This window comes from Eretmochelys imbricata, chromosome 1 (genome assembly GCF_965152235.1).
Source record: "Eretmochelys imbricata isolate rEreImb1 chromosome 1, rEreImb1.hap1, whole genome shotgun sequence".
In the NCBI taxonomy this organism is placed as follows: Eukaryota; Metazoa; Chordata; order Testudines; family Cheloniidae; genus Eretmochelys; species Eretmochelys imbricata.
Genome location: NC_135572.1, coordinates 112,689,115 through 112,708,044, shown reverse-complemented (window position 1 = coordinate 112,708,044; position 18,930 = coordinate 112,689,115). Strand labels below are relative to the sequence as shown.

Sequence of the window (18,930 nt, the reverse complement as noted above, 5' to 3'; positions counted from 1 at the left end):
GATGTGTTTTATTGCCACTCAGGCACCATCTGTACAATTTTCAAATATTGGACAATAGCTGCAAACAAAAAAGTAAAAAAAAGTTTTATCAAAACAGCACTACAATTCAGGAAAGATAATTCAAAACATATTTAAACTCACCTGAACTCTCCCTTTAGAGTCTCCTGATTTCCACATTCACTGAGTGCCAATAAACATGGACACCTGCAAGTCCATCTTTGCAGAGTGTCTTTTCAGTAAACAACTGCATTTTAAAACTACACACATTTAACTCAAACTAACTACACAAATTTAACTCAATTATTCTTACTGGTGAGGCTTGAGGAATTGATAATTCCTGAAAAGCCAAGAGAAGCCTGGCAGGAAAAGGCAGAGCACACTTCACTCTAGAGCGTCCACAATAACTGGATGTTGGTTACATCGAAGCTGAGGGGAAAAACCAGGAAGAAAAGTCAAAATATTGAAATGTTTCAAAGGAGGAAAAATTCTGAAACATTTTGATTCTACAAAACTCAAAACGTTTCATTTCAAGTCAGCTCAACAGTGCACCGTATCTGCATGAACTGCCGCAATGTATTGTGGGAGCTGTCACTCAGGTGCCTCATATCTAGAGCTGATCACAAATTTCCTAACAATACAGGTTTATGTCGGAAAATGCCAATTTGACAAAACCAAATTGTTTTGCAGAAACATATTGGTTGCAACAGACTTCCAGAAACAAACAGGGAGAATCCTCAGGAACCCTGCCTGGTTTCCTGCCAGCTCACCCAGTTAGCTGCTGGGGACTTGGGGTTCCAGGGTCTGCAGTTCCAGGACAGTGCTGCCATGGAGCTGAGAGGCTGGAAGCTCTGGGAGCCTGGCCTCTAACTGGGGCTTGACTTCTGGCTTGACGGCAAGGAGCCTGGAAACCATGATAACCTTGGTTCAGGCTGGTGATCTCGCAGGTTCCAGAGCTGGGAGCCCCACTGCCCAGCCTCCAACAGCTTTTTGGCTCCTGGCTCCCTGTCAGGTCATCCCTTTGGCTGAGCCACCACGGTTCATCGTAGGAGATGTAGCCTGGCAGGTAGCCCTGCTCATATAATGGAATGGGGGCATCAGGCACCTGAATAGCTACTCAGACAAATGCGGATTAATGTCAAACTGACCTGAAATGAAACCCTGTGGTTTTGTTTGATAAATGGAAACACTTTGATTTGGGTCAACCCAACCCAAAACCACAGGTTTCTTTTCAATTTTCCCAACCAAAAAAAATTAACAACAACAACAAAAAAAACAACGTTTTCGTATGGACAGTATGTTATTATTATGTTATCAATAGGAAATACCCCCTGTTATTATCTAAGTAATCTGCCAGTCAGCATATATTGGAATGAAAAAAGAATGGCACCTCACATGCATAACAAGGTTTTAAATAAAACTATTTATTTGGTGTGCTGAAGTTCAATGAATGTGTTATAGAACAGATGCCAGTGGCTTGAAGACAGCTACAAACTTTAAATAGTGCAATTCAGAGGTCTTGGAAAGACAGAAGTTGGCCCACCTTGATTATCACTACAAAGGTTTTCTCCCCCCTCCCCGCTCTCCTGCTGGTAATAGCTCATCTTAAGTGATCACTCTCCTTACAGTGTGTATGGTAACACCCATTTTTTCCATGTTCTGTGTGTATATAAATCTCCTCACTGTATTTTCCACTGAATGCATCTGATGAAGTGAGCTGTAGCTCACGAAAGCTTATGCTCAAATAAATTGTTTAGTCTCTAAGGTGCCACTAGTACTCCTTTTCTTTTTGCGAATACAGACTAACACGGCTGCTACTCTGAAACATTTCAAGGTCTCTCACTCTATTTCTTTATCAGCCAAGAATGTGCCCACTAGAAGCTAGGTCATCTGGATAACACTGAAGAACGTGCAAAATGTACTTGCCTCTAGGAATTCTCACCGTGGTCTTGGAATTAGTTAAAAATGGAGTGACAACGTGCGGGTGGATCACAGCAATATTCTGGTGTCTCCGTGTCATGCTTGTTTCAGTACAATCTATTAGTTTGTTTATAAAGACAACAGAGGAACAATTCTACATTTCCCCTTACTTCTGGAGAGCCCACAGGTCTCTAGCTCCTAAACCAGATTCAAATGCCAAACCTCAAGGACAGGTTGTCAAACATCTCAGATTTATTGTAAAAGAAAAACTAATGCATCTAGCTGGCGGGGGAAATAAGAACGGCTTGGGCAATGCCACAAGTTTTCAAGGTTTTGCAAAAGATGTGGCTGAACAGAGATCAGCCTTTAAAAGAGCCAGGGAACTTGCCAAGCAGCAAAGGCTCAAATATTTTATGATGTTTCCAGCACAATTCCATGCCAAGGTGGGTTAGGAAATGCCTCTGTTTGCAAAACCCCAAGAAGCACAACATTTTAAAAATAGCCTGCAGTGAATTGAGTAGCTGTTCTGATTTACATCGAGTTTACTTCCCCATTATGTCTGTCCTACCTGCACTTATGAACTTATCCAGCGACTGTGACTAACTTACTTATTTGAGTTATGTCTTCTGCATCAAGCTTATATTTTATTAACTTTTGGGAAATGAATATCAATTCTCATCAAATGGCTGAACGCAAAAGCACCCAGTATGGGAGGTAAATGGACATCTCATTCCAAATTCTTCTTCTTCTTTCGTGTGGCTGGTGTTGAGCAGCAACTGCAATTTCATCTGAAGTTGATCAAGCCAAATGGCTACATCAGGAGCCGCAGAATTTATTGCTGTAATGCCTCCTTCATGTCTATAAATTGGGCAGAAGGTGGTGATATGTTCAATGGTCTGTCATGGGAAGCCACACTCGCACGCCAGGGAGTCCTTGATTTTCCATTTGTGCATTAGATGTCCGCATCTACCATGGTTGGTTCAGATTTGGTTCAGAGGTGACCAAGAAGAAAGCTTGTGCATGGGATCCAGCACTGGGTGCTTATTTTCTCAGTCTTCTTTAGCCCAAGCTGCTTTCCAAGCCTCCTTCTGATCATAGCCTGATTGCATGAGCCTAAATGAATGTTCCCAGAAAGACTTGCGGGATTGAAGACACTGGGGTGGGGAGCACTGTCAAGGTGCTGGTGGATAGGAAGAAATCTGTTTTCCTGATTCTCTGAGCTTTGCAGAATGTTGCAGCAGTTCGATGTATCGGCGGCGGGGAGGGGAGAATGTTAGAACAGGTAGCCATGGTGTTGGAGTCGATTTAAGGGTTCCAGGGATGCACCTCATCACTGTATTCAGCTGTGTATCCACAAGCGCATGGCTTCATCTGTTCCATACCAGTGCACAATATTCAGTTACCAAATATACAAGTGCTATTGCAGATGTTCGTAAACACTGATGCCAATGCACCCCAGGTTGTACCTGCTAATTTCTGGATTATGTTGGCTCTCATTTTTATCTTTGCAGCTACTTTCTCATGGAAGGTGAGGGTGCGGTCGAGTTGCACTCTGAGATATGTTGGAATGTAATCATGTCTCACATTTTAACCACAGAAAGCTACTTTCAGTGTGTTTTTGGCATTCCTATTACCAAGATGAAATCCGCTTATGATGGTTTTTCCAGGGTTTGGTTTGAGCCTCCATTTTTTGAAGTATTGTTCCATAGATTGGAAGACCTCAGTTGATGCTTTCTCAGTGTCATAAAGGTTTGGTGCTTGTATTGTCATGGCAAGGTCATCTGCATATCCAAATTTTCATTATTTAGTTGGAGGCATGTCACTTATGTAAATATTAAAAAGGGCTCGCGTGAGTACAGAGCCTTGTGGTTGCCTGTTGCTTATGGTATGGAGAAAGCTGGTCTTATTACCCAGATACACCCATTTGCAAAAAGAAAAGGAGTACTTGTGGCACCTTAGAGACTAACACATTTATTTGAGCATAAGCTTTCATGAGCTACAGCTCACTTCATCAGATGCATGCAGTGGAAAAAACAGTAGGGGGATTTTATATACACAAAGAACATGAAACAATGGGTGTTATCATACACACTGTAACGAGAGTGATCAAGTAAGGTGAGCTATTACCAGCAGGAGAGAAAAAAAAACCTTGTGTAGTGATAATCAAGATGGGCCATTTCCAGCAGTTGACAAGAATGTGTGAGGAACAGTAGGGGGGAAAAAATAAACATGGGTAAATAGTTTTACTTTGTGTAATGACACATCCACTCCCAGTCTTTATTCAAGCTTAATTTAATGGTGTCCAGTTTGCAAATTAATTCCAATTCAGCAGTCTCTCGTTGGACTCTGGTTCTGAAGATTTTTTTGTTGAAGAATTGCCACTTTTAGATCTGTAATCGAGTGACCAGAGAGATTGAAGTGTTCTCCGACTGGTTTTTGAATGTTATAATTCTTGACGTCTGATTTGTGTCCATTTATTCTTTTACGTAGAGACTGTCCAGTTTGACCAATGTACTTGGCAGAGGGGCATTGCTGGCACATGATGACATATATCACATTGGTAGATGTGCAGGTGAACGAGCCTCTGATAGTGTGGCTGATGTGATTAGGCCCTATGATGGTGCAACCTCTCCAGCGCATCATCAAGGATCTACAGCCTATCCTGAAGGATGACCCATCACTCTCTCAGATCTTGGGAGACAGGCCAGTCCTTGCTCACAGACAGCCCCTCAACCTGAAGCAAATATTCACCAGCAACCACACACCACAAAACAAAAATGCTAACCCAGGAACCTATCCTTGCAACAAAGCCCGTTGCCAACTGTGTCCACATATCTATTCAGGGGACACCATCATAGGGCCTAATCACATCAGCCACACTATCAGAGGCTCGTTCACCTGCACATCTACCAATGTGATATATGCCATCATGTGCCAGCAATGCCCCTCTGCCATGTACTTTGGCCAAACTGGAAATGGACACAAATCAGATGTCAAGAATTGTAACATTCAAAAACCAGTCAGAGAACACTTCAATCTCTCTGGTCACTCGATTACAGACCTAAAAGTGGCAATATTACAACAAAAAAACTTCAAAACCAGACTCCAACAAGAGAGTGCTGAATTAGAATTAATTTGCAAACTGGACACCATTATATTAGGCTTGAATAAAGACTGGGAGTGGATGTGTCATTACACAAAGTAAAACTATTACCCCGTGTTTATTTCTACCCCCCCCCCCTCTGTTCCTCACACATTCTTGTCAACTGCTGGAAATGGCCCACCTTGATTATCACTACAAAAGGGTTTTTTTTCTCTCCTGCTGGTAATGGCTCATCTTACCTGATCACTCTCGTTACAGTGTGTATGGTAACACCCATTGTTTCACGTTCTGTGTATATAAAATCTCCCCATTGTATTTTCCACTGCATGCATCTGATGAAGTGAGCTGTAGCTCATGAAAGCTTATGCTCAAATAAATGTGTTAGTCTCTAAGGTGCCATAAGTACTCCTTTTCTTTTTGCGGGTACAGACTAACACAGCTGCTACTCTGAAACCTGTCCATAGGCATCTGTCACTCAGCATGGTCCACAGCAAGCAAAGTGTTTGGTAGGAAGGTATACTTTTAGCAAGTTTCAGCATCAGGCCCTTAATCTAGACAGTGTCATATGCATATGGCAGGTCAACCAATACTGCACCAGCCTTTATTTTTTTCTGACAGCCAGCTTCAGTGTGAGTTGTGAGTGCCAGAACTTGGTCACAACAACTATGTTTTGGCCGGAAGCCTGCCTGTTTGACAGGGATAATTGGCTCAGTAAAAGGGTCTATTCTTTTGAGGATTTATGTTCAAGAAGTTTATAGGTCGTGTGCAGTAGAGATTCCAAACGGATTTCATGGTAGTGAACTGACTGTGGAAAGGATTTATTAAATTGTGTATTAGCAAGATTAAGTGCCTTTGGCTCTCTATTTGTGCTGGGGAATTAATGAAACATTTGACAACATTCCTAAATGGATAGATCAACATGAACCATTTGTTTGTGATTATACAAGACCTGTGAGTTAGCTTGGCACTGATGTACTCCAAAGTGATCATCAGGGGGCTGTGCAGCTCCCTGTTGCTCTGTAGAAATTTGAGGGCTTCAATACCACTTTTTAAAATTTGTGCTAGTGGGAGACCCTGTTGTGTTGCCACCTCTTACTGGTGGGGGTCCTCAAAGCCCTGCAGCTTGATGGCCCATGTGCTGGAAATGCGAGAGGTGGCTCTCCTCCCTGCAACACTTCATGGAAAGCTGCATCAGAGCTGAGTACATAGTTGTACCCCCTATGGAGCAATGGAGCCCAGACCAATCCAGGCTGCTGAGATACATGAACAGCGATTTTGGCCCTTCCTATCACCTACGACTTCCTCTCTCTCATCTTGTCCCGCTTTTCCCTTTCCCCACATCCCCTGCCTTCCTCTTCCCCCATGCCGTCCCTCCACCTCCGTACTTCCCCAATCTCTTTCCCCTTGTTGCCCCATCCTTCTTGCTTTGAAAACCCCCTCAACCTATTCAGCACATTCCCCCACCCTAACACCTTCTATAAGCTCAAACCGCAAGTATATAAACATGAATTATAAAGTTAATATAAAAGAGTCATCGAAATATAGGACGGGAAGGGACCTCAGTAGGTCTTCTAGCCCAGTCCCCTGCACTGAAGCAGAACTAAATATCTGCTTACTGTCTTCTAGATGCACCTGAATGTCTGATATTAGATATGGACAAAACTGAAATGTTTTTAGGACCTGCTACTTTCCTTCCCTTAGTAAGCGCTTTCTCCCTTAAGTTCTTTTCACCTTATCTCTGAAATTGGAATTTTGCAAGAACCTTGGCATTCCTTTTAGACTCTCAGTAGTTATTTGATTTTCCTCACAATAAATCCATTGCCAGATCTCCTTGTCTTATTTTCTGTAATGTTTCAAAAACTCATAACTCACCATTTATTCAGCTGAAGATTTGTTGTTAAATTATGTGATTACTGGAATGAGCTTCTTGCTTGTCTTCCCCCCTCTTTCTATGGAAAATAAATAGAAACTCCTCAAATGTCTGTGATTTTCTTGTTGTTCTATTTGGCCCTACTCATACTTTATCACTGTAAAACAAGTAATAAAATATTAGGTTATTAAAGTACTCTTCTGGCAGATCAAATCCAATAGAAATGCACAAAATCTCACAAGCTGTATCCAGGAACCCAGCATTATTTAGTTGAAAACCTTAACTGTTTTGTTACTCCAAATGTTAAAGTCAGTAGCAACTGTCTCAATTATTTGAATAATCAAAAGAAAATATCAGTTCTTTTTAAAGTTTTTTGCTATACAATATCCTTTGAAATGAATGCAAATCAAGACATACCAGGTACAGCTATGCATTAGGAGTGACAACTTGGTGTCACTGAATTCTTAGAAAGTTTTGCTGTTAACTTCCATGAGACCCGAATTTAACCCTAGATATTTCTGACAGTAGGTTAACATGGATTAATAAAGCTGAAGCATGGCAGTGTGGTTAAAAGCATAGTGAGTCAAGAGCTCTAGGATCTTAATCTAAATTCTGAACCATTATTTCTTTGTGTGCTAGTGGAACTTATAACCCACTCTTTTTAAAATGGATTGAGTCCTAAGTGTACATCCTTTCTTTTTTTCTGAAAAAAACCTACGCAAAAGTACATTATGGTCCTGATCCTACAGAGACTTACACAACTATTGATTTCAGCTGGACTACTCACAGTGTATAAAGAGAAGCAAATATCTTCGAGGGATCAGAGCCTCAGGTTGTGAAGTAAAACAATCAAAAGACAGGAAAGATAAAGTTAAGGTTGCCCACACAATCTTACCTCTGCTTCATTATACACATGTATTACAATACTGTCCTTTATTACACAGCATTTTTTCCCGTAAGACCATTGCTTCATTTGGTATGGTGGTGTACAGTGAATGAAACAGGGATATGAAGTGAACGAGACTAGTGTCCTAAGTGTGGCCAAAGTTAATATAATCAGAGAGTGCATTATAACAACTCTTCCAGTAGAAAGCAGGGAGAAATTCCCCGTCTACTTGTGAAAGGTGGCAAACTGGATGGATAATTGACCAAACTCTGCTACAACTTATTCCCCATGCAACCCCAAGGATCTGATTGGGCTTTCATGTGCTGTAAGGGTAGAATTTGATCCAATCTTTGTAGATTATCTAAAAAAGAAAAAATGCAGGGAAGCAGTTCTCCTTAGCTGTTATCAAAGCAGATAAAGTTATCAAGCTGAATGTATCACAAGCTCTAAAGGTGCTGTACAAAATGTGTAACACTGGAGATCTACTGAGGTATTAAAGAGAAAATAGAAGGACATGTGATAGCAACTAATTTTTCTTTGCCAACCTGAACATTGTACTTTATCAGCAATGTTTATACAGGACAACATTTTGCCATTAGGTAGTTTCAATGATATCGGGTGTAATCTGTTTGACCTTCAGGGAAGAAAAGTATAAAAAGCAGAGTATTCTTCTTGACCAGCTGTTTGGGCATCAGTTGAATTTCTTGGTTTCTCGTGTTCTTTGGGTTTTGGGGGGTTGTCTGTGTGTTTGGGATTTTATTTTATTTTATTTTATTTTTTTTTTGGAGAAAATGGCAGCTTTAAATGAAAAGAAGACCTGCAGCCAACGGATGGAAAATTTTAACCGTTTCGTCTGGAATCCAGATACAGGGCAGTTAATGGGAAGGACCTTGATTAATTGGGGTATGTGGTCACATAAGTCTACAAAAACAAGAATATTTTCTTCTTTCTAGTACAGTTAGAAAGCTGCATGATTTTTTGTTTTTTCCTCATCAATTTGATAGGATGAGATGATGAATGTTGTTTTCGTGGCATGCTTGTGAGTCATCCCAGGGGTTGATGACAGATTTTGTTAAAGCATGAGTTCATTTCCTGAAATGTTTCTGATTGTGAAGTTATTGAATGAGGAGATTTGGAATCTCTTGTTTCACATATTCAAGGATTTTTTTGCCATAACTAAAATTCCTGAAAAACAATTAGGATGAAATGTGTAGCTTTAAGAATGATTTAAAACAACACAATGAACAAATCACTTGGAAAAATGGAGTAAGCTCAGAGAAGAGCAACCAAAATGATTAAGGTGCTGGCAGGGTTGATTTATATGGAAAGATTAAAAGAACTAAGGTTTTTAATGCTGCATCCACTGAAGTCAATGGCAAAATCCCCTTTGACTTCCATATCTAATGCACATGATTCCATGATTTGTGAAACTGATAAATAATTATTAAAATAAACTATGGCAAGTCAGTGTTTTTCAGAATTTCTACCAAAGCCAGACTGCATACAGCTGAGCTGTCTTTAGCCAGGACTTCTAACATTTCTGACCAGTTTAGAGACACCATACCCAAGGCAATCACACTTAGGATAAATATTAACAATTGGCTATATAACCAGATAGGCCATTTTAATAAAGAAAAACTGATCCAAGTATTTTCCTCAAGTATGAGAATCGTTTTAAACCATTCTGGTTCAAATTATTGTCCAGGATGCAAATTAAGATAATTATTAATTATTAATATCTACGTGTTATAGTTATGACATGATTCTGATATCAGGATTAACTAGAGGGGGCCTGACCTTGCAGTTTTTGTGTACCCAAAACTCCTTTTGACTTTAATTGGTTGTTTTGGATGCTCAGGACTACAGGAACTGGAACTAATACCTATAAAAATATCAGGATAACACAGGATCTAGACTGTTCTCAGTGGTAGCAGATGACAGAACAAAGAGTAATGGTCTCAAGTTGCAGTGGGGGAGGTTTAGGTTGGATATTAGGAAAAACTTTTTCACTAGGAGGGTGGTGAAACACTGGAATGCGTTACCTAGGGAGGTGGTGGAATCTCCTTCCTTAGACGTCTTTAAGGTCAGGCCTGCCAAAGCCCTGGCTGGGATGATTTACTTGGGGATTGGTCCTGCTTTGAGCAGGGGGTTGGACTAGATGACCTCCTGAGGTCCCTTCTAACCCTGATATTCTATGATTCTATGAAACAGGATCTGTTTTTTTCTCTTCAGGCCCATCTGGGAAGCAAGTGGGGATAAAATTGAGATCCAAATAACTGGAAATATAATTTGCCTTTCCAAAATGATTTTTCTGATTGAATTTCTGTTTAGTAAATCTGCTGTTTTATCCCAGCACACTGATGCACGTTTCAGCTCAACCCATCAATCCATCCATAACCAACCCTGCCTTTGCAACAACAATATGTTTCATGGTCTACATTCAAAGAAGCTGTCCTCTGATTGATTTTAAAAAGGTTTCTTGTCCTACAGATACTAATGGCAGTTGCAGGTTACTCTCTCCCTTCCCCACTCCTTTCCTGAGATAACAGATTTGCCTGTAAGATGTTTTTCTGAGCTGAAATTTGATATAATGGATCTTAACAGCAATTTTTAAAAAGTAAAGGAAAATCTACTTAAAATTAACCTTTCCTAATGTTGGTGGGTGCAGGGGTTATATGATAAAAATTAGTGAGTTTTTTTTCCCCCACTTAGTCCATGTGGATTGTTTTATTAATTACTTATATAGAACTAACAGTGTGCTAGGTATTTTACAGACATGTATGAAGAAACAGAGCCTGGTTCTAATCTCACACCATTGTAAATCAGGTGGCAGTGAGAAGGGATTTACCAGAGAAGTTCCAATGATAAAGTGTGAAATAAGTGTAAATGGGATTTGTGACCAAATCATATTTTTAGCAGACTGGTGTTGTCAGTGAAATTCATCAGGACTGTTTTATATCCTTCATATGGAACGAGCAGATAAGAAGAGTGAACATGCAAAAATAGTCATGCCAAGAAGCTGCACTGATTTTTCAATTTATAATCTGTGCTGATCACCAGTTACGTAAAAAAAAGTAATGAACTTTTGTGTAATGGGTAGCCTTTAGCCCCTTCTTTCAAGCTATCCAAATTTATGTATGAGCAGAAAGAAACTATCAGTCAATAAATAATATCCAGTGGTATGTTACTCCACACCTTCACTATGTTCCTTATAAAATGGAACAAATTTACAACATTCTCCAGAAAAGAAGTTTTTTTAAATTAATAGATAAGACTCAAAACACCAAATTTAAGGCACAATTCTAGAAGATGCAGAGTACCTTCAACTCCCACTGAAGTCAAGTTCAAACAAAGATTCCGTCCATTGGATTACTTTGCCTCTCCATTTTCCTACTCCTTTCAAGCTTTTTAGTCATGACAGCATCTACTAAAAACAAAAACACAGCAGGGAGGGACTTACTCACAATATTCACTTTAACCTGATATTGTTATTCATACATTTTCCCTACAGTGTGGATCAGTCTGTACTACGTTGCTTTCTACATAGTGATGACTGGGCTGTTTTCACTCGCCATATATTCCTTAATGAGGACAATCAATCCATATACACCGGACTATCAAGATCGATTAAAATCACCAGGTATAGTCATAAATTCTGTCCATTTCATACCGTATGGTTGATGTATCTAAATCACTCATTTCTCACAACACCAGTTCCTGTGTAGAGGAATGGTCAGGGTGCTGAGGACAAAAAGCAGGGGCACAGGATCAGGGTCCTGACATCCTCTGGCTCTCAGAGGTTCTAATGGGTTTGTGAGCAGGCCCTGTCACCTATTTAAACCTGCCCTCTCAGTGAATAAATCAGGGGAAATTGCAAGAGGAACTTCAGGGAAATTTCCTCCCTTTCTATGGGTTTTCCCACAGAAACGTTGTAAATGGGCCCTTATTTCCTAAATAAGACAGGACTAAGCTCTCCAGTCCTTGACAGCGGCACCTTCAAGTCTCTTCAGACACTGCACACTCAGAAAAAAACAGAAGTAATGTGAGATTTATAGAAACAGAACCATGGAAGTGAAGTGATATAGAAAGGGAGAGAACAAAAGATGAAAAGAAAAATGACAAAAAAAAGTAAGGCATAAAGTAAAAGTAAAAATAAGGTGGACAAAGAAACATGGAGTTAGCAATAAAGATTAGGACTTGAAAATGTGAATAGATGGGAGAGGGAGCAGCAAAAAAAAAAAAATCTGTTAAGCCAATCACTAGAGAATTTATGTAGCTACACAGCTGCTCCTAATTAGGATTTTTAAACGGGGGATGGGAAAACAACACTTAGATGTATAACCCTACAAATACTACTACTTGTCTGTGGTCAAATACCCTCTCTCAACATTTAATAAGTTTACTGGCAAAATAATTACTGTCAAACATTAAATTGGCATGTTGGAAAGTCATTTCACAGAGAAACATACTTTGGCTTTTAGATTTGATATGATAGTTATACCCACTATTTTTAACAAGTGCTGGGGGGAAATACAGAATAAATGAAATATGACATCAGTGGCACTTGCATTTTAGGGCATTCTGAAAATAAGGGAGACATACTTGAAAAGAAAGCATTTCACAAGTAGCATAGATTTTTGAATACATCCTCCGAAGATTGCTATCACTCCTGTGCAGGATGATTAAAATCACTTCCAACAGTGACTGTGGGCTCAGTGGAGTTCTACTGACAGCTTTCATTTCAGTGTCACATCTGTAGTTAGTCTAAATCAATACCTGATCAATACCTGAAACACTTCTCTTTTCTTCATTTTTTCTTTTTTAAATACAGGGGTGACGTTACGACCGGATGTCTATGGTGAAGGAGGATTAGAAATTTATTACAACATCTCTGACAAAAACTCCTGGGAGAAATATGTAACATCTCTTCACAAATTTCTTTCGGGTATGAAAAGAAATAAGATTTATTTAAATATAAACATAACATTATAGAAGCACAGATCACTGCTCCCTAGTAAAGGAAGAGTTGAGTTTTGCACTTAAAATAGAGATTCAGTCTCTAGCTTTGTAAGGAAAACACAGCATATCTTCCCATAACTACAGCACTGTGAGTATAAAATACTACATTTTTTCAGTATAGAATAAATTTTCTGAAAATTTACAAGTAAACCTGTTAATGAAATTAAGAGTCAAATTAATGTAAAATAGGTGATTCAAGAAATGCAGCACCATGATAGACCTATTCGCTGCCCCTCCCTCACTCCACCTCCCCGAATGATCTTCATATTGTGACACTACGAGGTGGGAAAAAAAGAAAGAAAAAAGTTTAATCTCATATGTGACCACTCACACATATGCCTTAATTGTAGTCATGTGGTTATTGCCTGGTTTCACTACAGGGCATATTTAAAGTTGTTTCGGTGCCCTAATACCTTAATATATGTTGGAATTTATTTTAAGTTAAACCCTAACTTTGAACTTCCTAAATTTCTAATGATTGTTTTGAGGATAAATTTTAACATCCTCATTATGGAATTTATCCTAGATTATTGATATGTACTGTCAACCTTCACTCCATTTTAACATTGTACTTTCTATAATTCACAGACAAACTATTTTCCCTTTTTAATACTATTTGATTCCATTCTCTAGAAATACAACTAGTTCTCCCACAAAAAACCCCTGGATCATGGTATTAAAAATTACAATCTGTGAGGGAAATAGTTCAGTGCCACAAACCAGCATATGGGGTAATTAATTATTTGTTTGTTTTACACTGATATAGCATATAATACAACTGCACAACATGCCAACATCAACTGCACAAGTGAGAAATACTTCTTTCAAAAATCATTCCTTGGACCAAACAAAACAAAATACTCCTGCAAGTTCACATCAGATATGCTTGAAAACTGCTCTGGCCTGGAAAATTCCACTTTTGGATTTCCTGAAGGAAAACCATGTTTAATTATAAAAATGAACAGAGTAAGTACCAATCCTAGAGTACTGAAAAAGAAAGACTGATGTGTTAACTAATGTTTGATAGAAGAATAATCAGAATAAATTTTCCATCCTAGTGGTTTCTATATCACCCATTGCTGATGAATCTAACTCAGTTTTGCATTAGAAATTCAGGTATTGTCTTTTTCCTGGATGATCCTATGGATTACTGGAGAATTAGTAAAATTATGACATCACAAGTACCAAATAAATTAAATCTGAGCAACAGTGGGGAAACTAATGTCTGCAAGATCTAGCTGTGGGAGAAAGCTTGTGTACTTGGTTTTTGCAGGTGAAGAACAGAGAAAGCTGCCACTTTCTCCAGTAAGGCCTTGTTTAGAGGGTTTACCAGCTCAAGCTTCAGCAGAGAGGAAGGGGAGGTCCTGCCTCTCACTCCCCAGTGGTGCTTACTTCCTTCTGTCTTTGCTACTAGTGATGGGGATCCTGCCAGTTTGCACCTGAGAAGGATGTGCCTGTTTACTCAACCCAAGCCAATGCTGATGTATCAGGTCATGGAGGGCAGCAAAACTTTTAAAAACTTTAATTTTATGGTTTCAGAGTAGCAGCCGTGTTAGTCTGTATTCGCAAAAAGAAAAGGAATACTTGAGGCACCTTGGTTAGTTTCTAAGGTGCTATAAGTACTCCTTTTCTTTTTAATTTTACTAATGCATTAAGAAATTTCTTCTTGTTGAACACTAGTCTCCAAATGAGTGCACGCAATTATATTAGTTAGCCTCACTAAGGACAAAAAAGCCAAGAAACGATGGTGTTCCACATTGCAAATAGGATACTTCATGATAAGGTGTTTTTTATTATTGCACACAAGAAAAATGATCGAAGCTTCACAATTCTTACCAAGATCCAGACAAAGGCAGCCAAAGCAATATGCAAATATAAATACATCATTTTTGCCAATGTTTTTACATTATAAATAATTCTGAGGTGACTAATGTGAACATGTATTATGTTTCAGATTATCAATTTTCTCCCTGGCAATGGTACTGCACCAAGAGTGAGCTGTACAGCTCAAGTAAGTACGGAGTGCTCACATTTCAAAGGTTCCAAGCACTACAGCTATCATGGATTTCAACAGAATTTATGGATACTCTTGCACCTTTGAAAATCATCATTTCCCTAACGAAACACTTTTCAATTTACAAATTCACTGTAATATCCAATTGTTCCTTTAGTAGACTTATTCTTACCTGCACATACCTTTCAGATCCAGGAAACTGTAAGAAAATAGAAAGTTAATTTCTTTATTCTAACTCATTTCAAAACATTGTTCAGATATTGCTAACCAAATCAGACATTATACTAATCAAACACACTTGTCACACTAAGTTTGAATGTTATCAGTTCTCCACTAGTACCACCTTACCTCCAGGATTTATTATTCATCTATAAAATTACTATTGGCAAAAAGTTAGTATACTGGACTTCAAGCTAAGAAAAAGGTTTGTTTAGTTATAATTTAGAGGGGCAGGGGGAACCCTTTTCTCATGTCATAGCTATACCGGCTTCATTTGTTTGCTTGTTTGTTTGTTTTTTTAACTGGTGCAAATCACATAGTAAATTACTTGGGCAAGTCACACCAGCTCCAGCTCTGGTTAACACTTATGCAGTGTGCCTCTATTCTAGGTTTGCACCAGTGTAACTATATAAAAATAGTAACATTACTGCAAATTTTCTAACCTTCAGTGATACAGGACTTGATACACAACCCATTGATGACAATGAGCTTGGATCAGGCTTTAAGGAAGAATGTATAAAAATAAAATGTGTCCAGAATAGAAAAAAAGTTATTTACAAAATTGGCATTCAGCTATCAGAGCAGTTAATTGCTTCACATAAAGGGAGGGAACTATGTATTTTGTAATACAGAATATGCAACATGCTGAAAGAATCTTTCCAATCTATAGGGCATGTCTCTCTCAGATACCACATAGCAGCATTTCCCAGACTTTTGAAAGCCGAGGCTCCCTTCAGGAAAATGAAACGAATCACATATCCCACTTAACTCTATTATGTGTTGTTTAAGGTCTTCCCATATTTTAGAATTTTAAATAAATGAAATTAAATTGGGTTTTAAAATTTGCTTGTAATTCTTTTTATTCTTTAGATTAAGAAATTACTTATTTTCGATATTGGATATCAAAGATGTTTATAATATGATATTTCCCCGCTTTCTTCCATACTTTGAAAACCAGCAAACTAATTAAACTAAGTATCATGAGTATCTGAAATAGTTGACCTTTAAAGCAGTGGTTCTCAAAGCTGGTCCACCGCTTTTTCAGGGAAAGCCCCTGGCAGGCTGACCGGTTTATTTACCTGCCGCATCTGCAGATTCGGCAGATTGCGGCTTCCACTGGCTGCGGTTTGCCGCTCCAGGCCAATGGGGGCTGCGAAAAGTGGCACAGCCCAACGGACGTGCTGGCCACCCTTCCCACAGCCCCCATTGGGCTGTAGCGGCAAACCGCGACCAGCGGGAGCCACAATCGGCGGAACCTGCAGATGCAGCAGGTAAACAAACCGGCCTGGCCCACCACGTACTTTCCCTGAAAAAGTGGCGGACCGGCTTTGAGAACCACTGCTTTAAAGTATCATCAGTGGTATCTGAAATGAACAGGGGAGTTCACAACTTGGAGCAATTGTTTCAGGCTCTCTGAAAACTCAGGCAGATACCCTTGAATTGGTTAACTCTTGTTACGCTTTGAAGGTTAGGCATGTTGTCAAGTGCTGCGCTGATAAAGTATGGCTTGCTCAACTGTGGTCTGTGCATATTATTTAGGTTTTAATAGCTATAAAATGCTTAGAATCCTACAGTCACCGAAACATAGGGCTAAACGGGACCTTGAGAGGTCATCTAGTCTAGCCCCCAGGGCTGAGGCAGGACCAAGTTATCTAGACCATCCCTGACAGATGTTTATCTAATGTTCTTAAAAACCTCCAATGGTGGGGATTCTACAACCTCCCTTGAAGCCTATCCCAGTACTTAACTATCCTTACAGTTAGAAAGTTTTTTCTGATATCTAACCTAACTCTTCCTTGCTGCAGATTAAGCCCATTACTTCTTGTCCTACCTTCAGTGGATATGGAGAACAATTGCTCACTGTTTTCTTTATAACAGCCCTTGACATATTGAAGACTGTTATCTGGTCCCCCCCACAGCCTTCCTTGCTCACAACTAAACGTGCCTAGTTTTTCTAACCTCAGGTCAGGTTTGCTAAATCTTTTATCATGTTTGTTGCTCTTCTCTGTACTCTTTCCAATTTGCCCATGTGTGGGGCCCAGAACTGGACACAGTACTCCAGCTGATGCCTCACTAGTGCTGAATAGACAATTCTTTTAATACATTCCAGAATGATACTAGCCTATTTTGCAACTTCGCCACATTGTTGGCTCATATTCAGTTTATGGTACACTATAGCTCCCAGATCCTTTTCAGCCATACTATTGTTTAGTCAGTTATTTCCCATTTGTATTTGTGCATTTGATTTTTCTTTCTTAAAGTGTAGTGCTTTGCACTTGTCTTTAATGAATTTCATCTTGTTGAAAACTGAGTGCTGGTTTATAGTTTGAGTGCTAACAGATCTGATTTCTTACCTTCAAAAATAGCATGATGATTTCAGCCCACTTGAACTACAATATTACCCAGTCAACGGCACCTTTAACCTTCACTATTTCCCTTATTATGGAAAGAAAGCACAGGTATGTGTTTCTGAACTCAAATTTGTGGTTTTGTTCCCCTATGTTTTTATCAGATCAGCAGTTTGAAACATCTCTGTGAAATTATGTGAATTTGACCAAAATTTAATTCATAGGTTGTATTTCTAAACTGATAGTTCAAGTTTTCAAAAGAAGGTTAAAAGATCTTTCTTTCATCCCAGCCCACCTACAGTAATCCTTTGGTAGCAGTGAAATTTCTCAACATTACAAGGAATGCAGAAGTTACCGTTGTGTGCAGAGTCATTGGAACTGGAATTACCTCAGATAACCCTCATGATCCGTATGAAGGAAAAGTGGAGTTCAAAATGAGAATACAAGATTAGGCATACCGGTACAAATGAAGCCATTTCAGAAAAGTTTATGTGGTATGAAAAGTGACTTGAATGTCACCACATTATTTTATATTTATTTTTTCCCATGATTTCCATATAAAATTTGCTCAGATATCAGTTTCACAAAAGACATTTTGTAAATATCAGTATTGAAATATCATCCAACCATCTAAAAATCAAGATATAATTTACAATACATGAAGCAAGGTAGTAATGTTTCTTGATGTGTACACGGAATTTGTTCTTCCATGGCTACTGTGTGTTGATGCTTTAACACAAATACTAGTATGAAATGGCTTTCCTCTAAATTGAGCATATATGATTCATGAGAAGCATGAACAGAGTACCAAGATGTCGATTTTAGTCACTTTTCTGGCTACAACTAATAATTATTCTTTCTTTACCAAGCCATTGTAGAAGCAATTCAATTGCTGCAAAAAACATATTAATACCCTGATGTTTTGAAATACTAGCTTGCAATGTAATTTCATTACACATTAGTTTTATCCACTTAGTATAAAATGTATAAATCAAAAAGTGTATTTAAATCTAACTGTATCATGCATTAACACATTATATTCTGTAGTTTAGTCAGTCATATTGTTTGTTTTAGGATACAACAAATCAATGACTGCAGAAGAAGTGACTTGAAAATTAGCCTGTGTAGCTTATAGCAGTATTTAGTATTACACATTTTATAATTGCTGTATGTGTACCATTTAATAAAAAACTAATCAATGAAAATGTCGCATCTAACTACATCCATCAGAGTTGGGGTAAAAGCACAAGTGAACAAAGAGTATATTACTTCTGTAAACTAATTGCAAGTTACCACAGAGTTTTGGATAGCTAGAATGATTCTGAAAAATTAAGCATGTTTGAAGATGTTAAAAGTAATTCATATACAGAATTATTTGCAAATATTAAAAATCACACTAACAACTGCTATGAAAAAGAATAAGATTTCTAAAAGACACAGTACAATATGCTTTAAAACTATTTGGGTAAAATCCAGGCTATTTTAAACAGATGAGAGGCACTTTGGGGAGTAAATGGTTCCAAAAAGATATTTTTGAACCCCCAACTTAATTGG

General features: G+C 38.6%; 1 protein-coding gene across 1 annotated transcript; it reads left to right on the top strand.

The window, feature by feature from the left end:
* Positions 1-8,567: 8,567 nt before the first annotated feature.
* Positions 8,568-17,828, top strand: ATP4B (ATPase H+/K+ transporting subunit beta). Its single transcript, XM_077807079.1, is given in 7 exon segments — positions 8,568-8,679; positions 11,288-11,416; positions 12,608-12,721; positions 13,562-13,761; positions 14,750-14,810; positions 17,369-17,487; positions 17,667-17,828. Coding segments are annotated over 7 exon segments (897 nt in total).
* Positions 17,829-18,930: the final 1,102 nt, after the last annotated feature.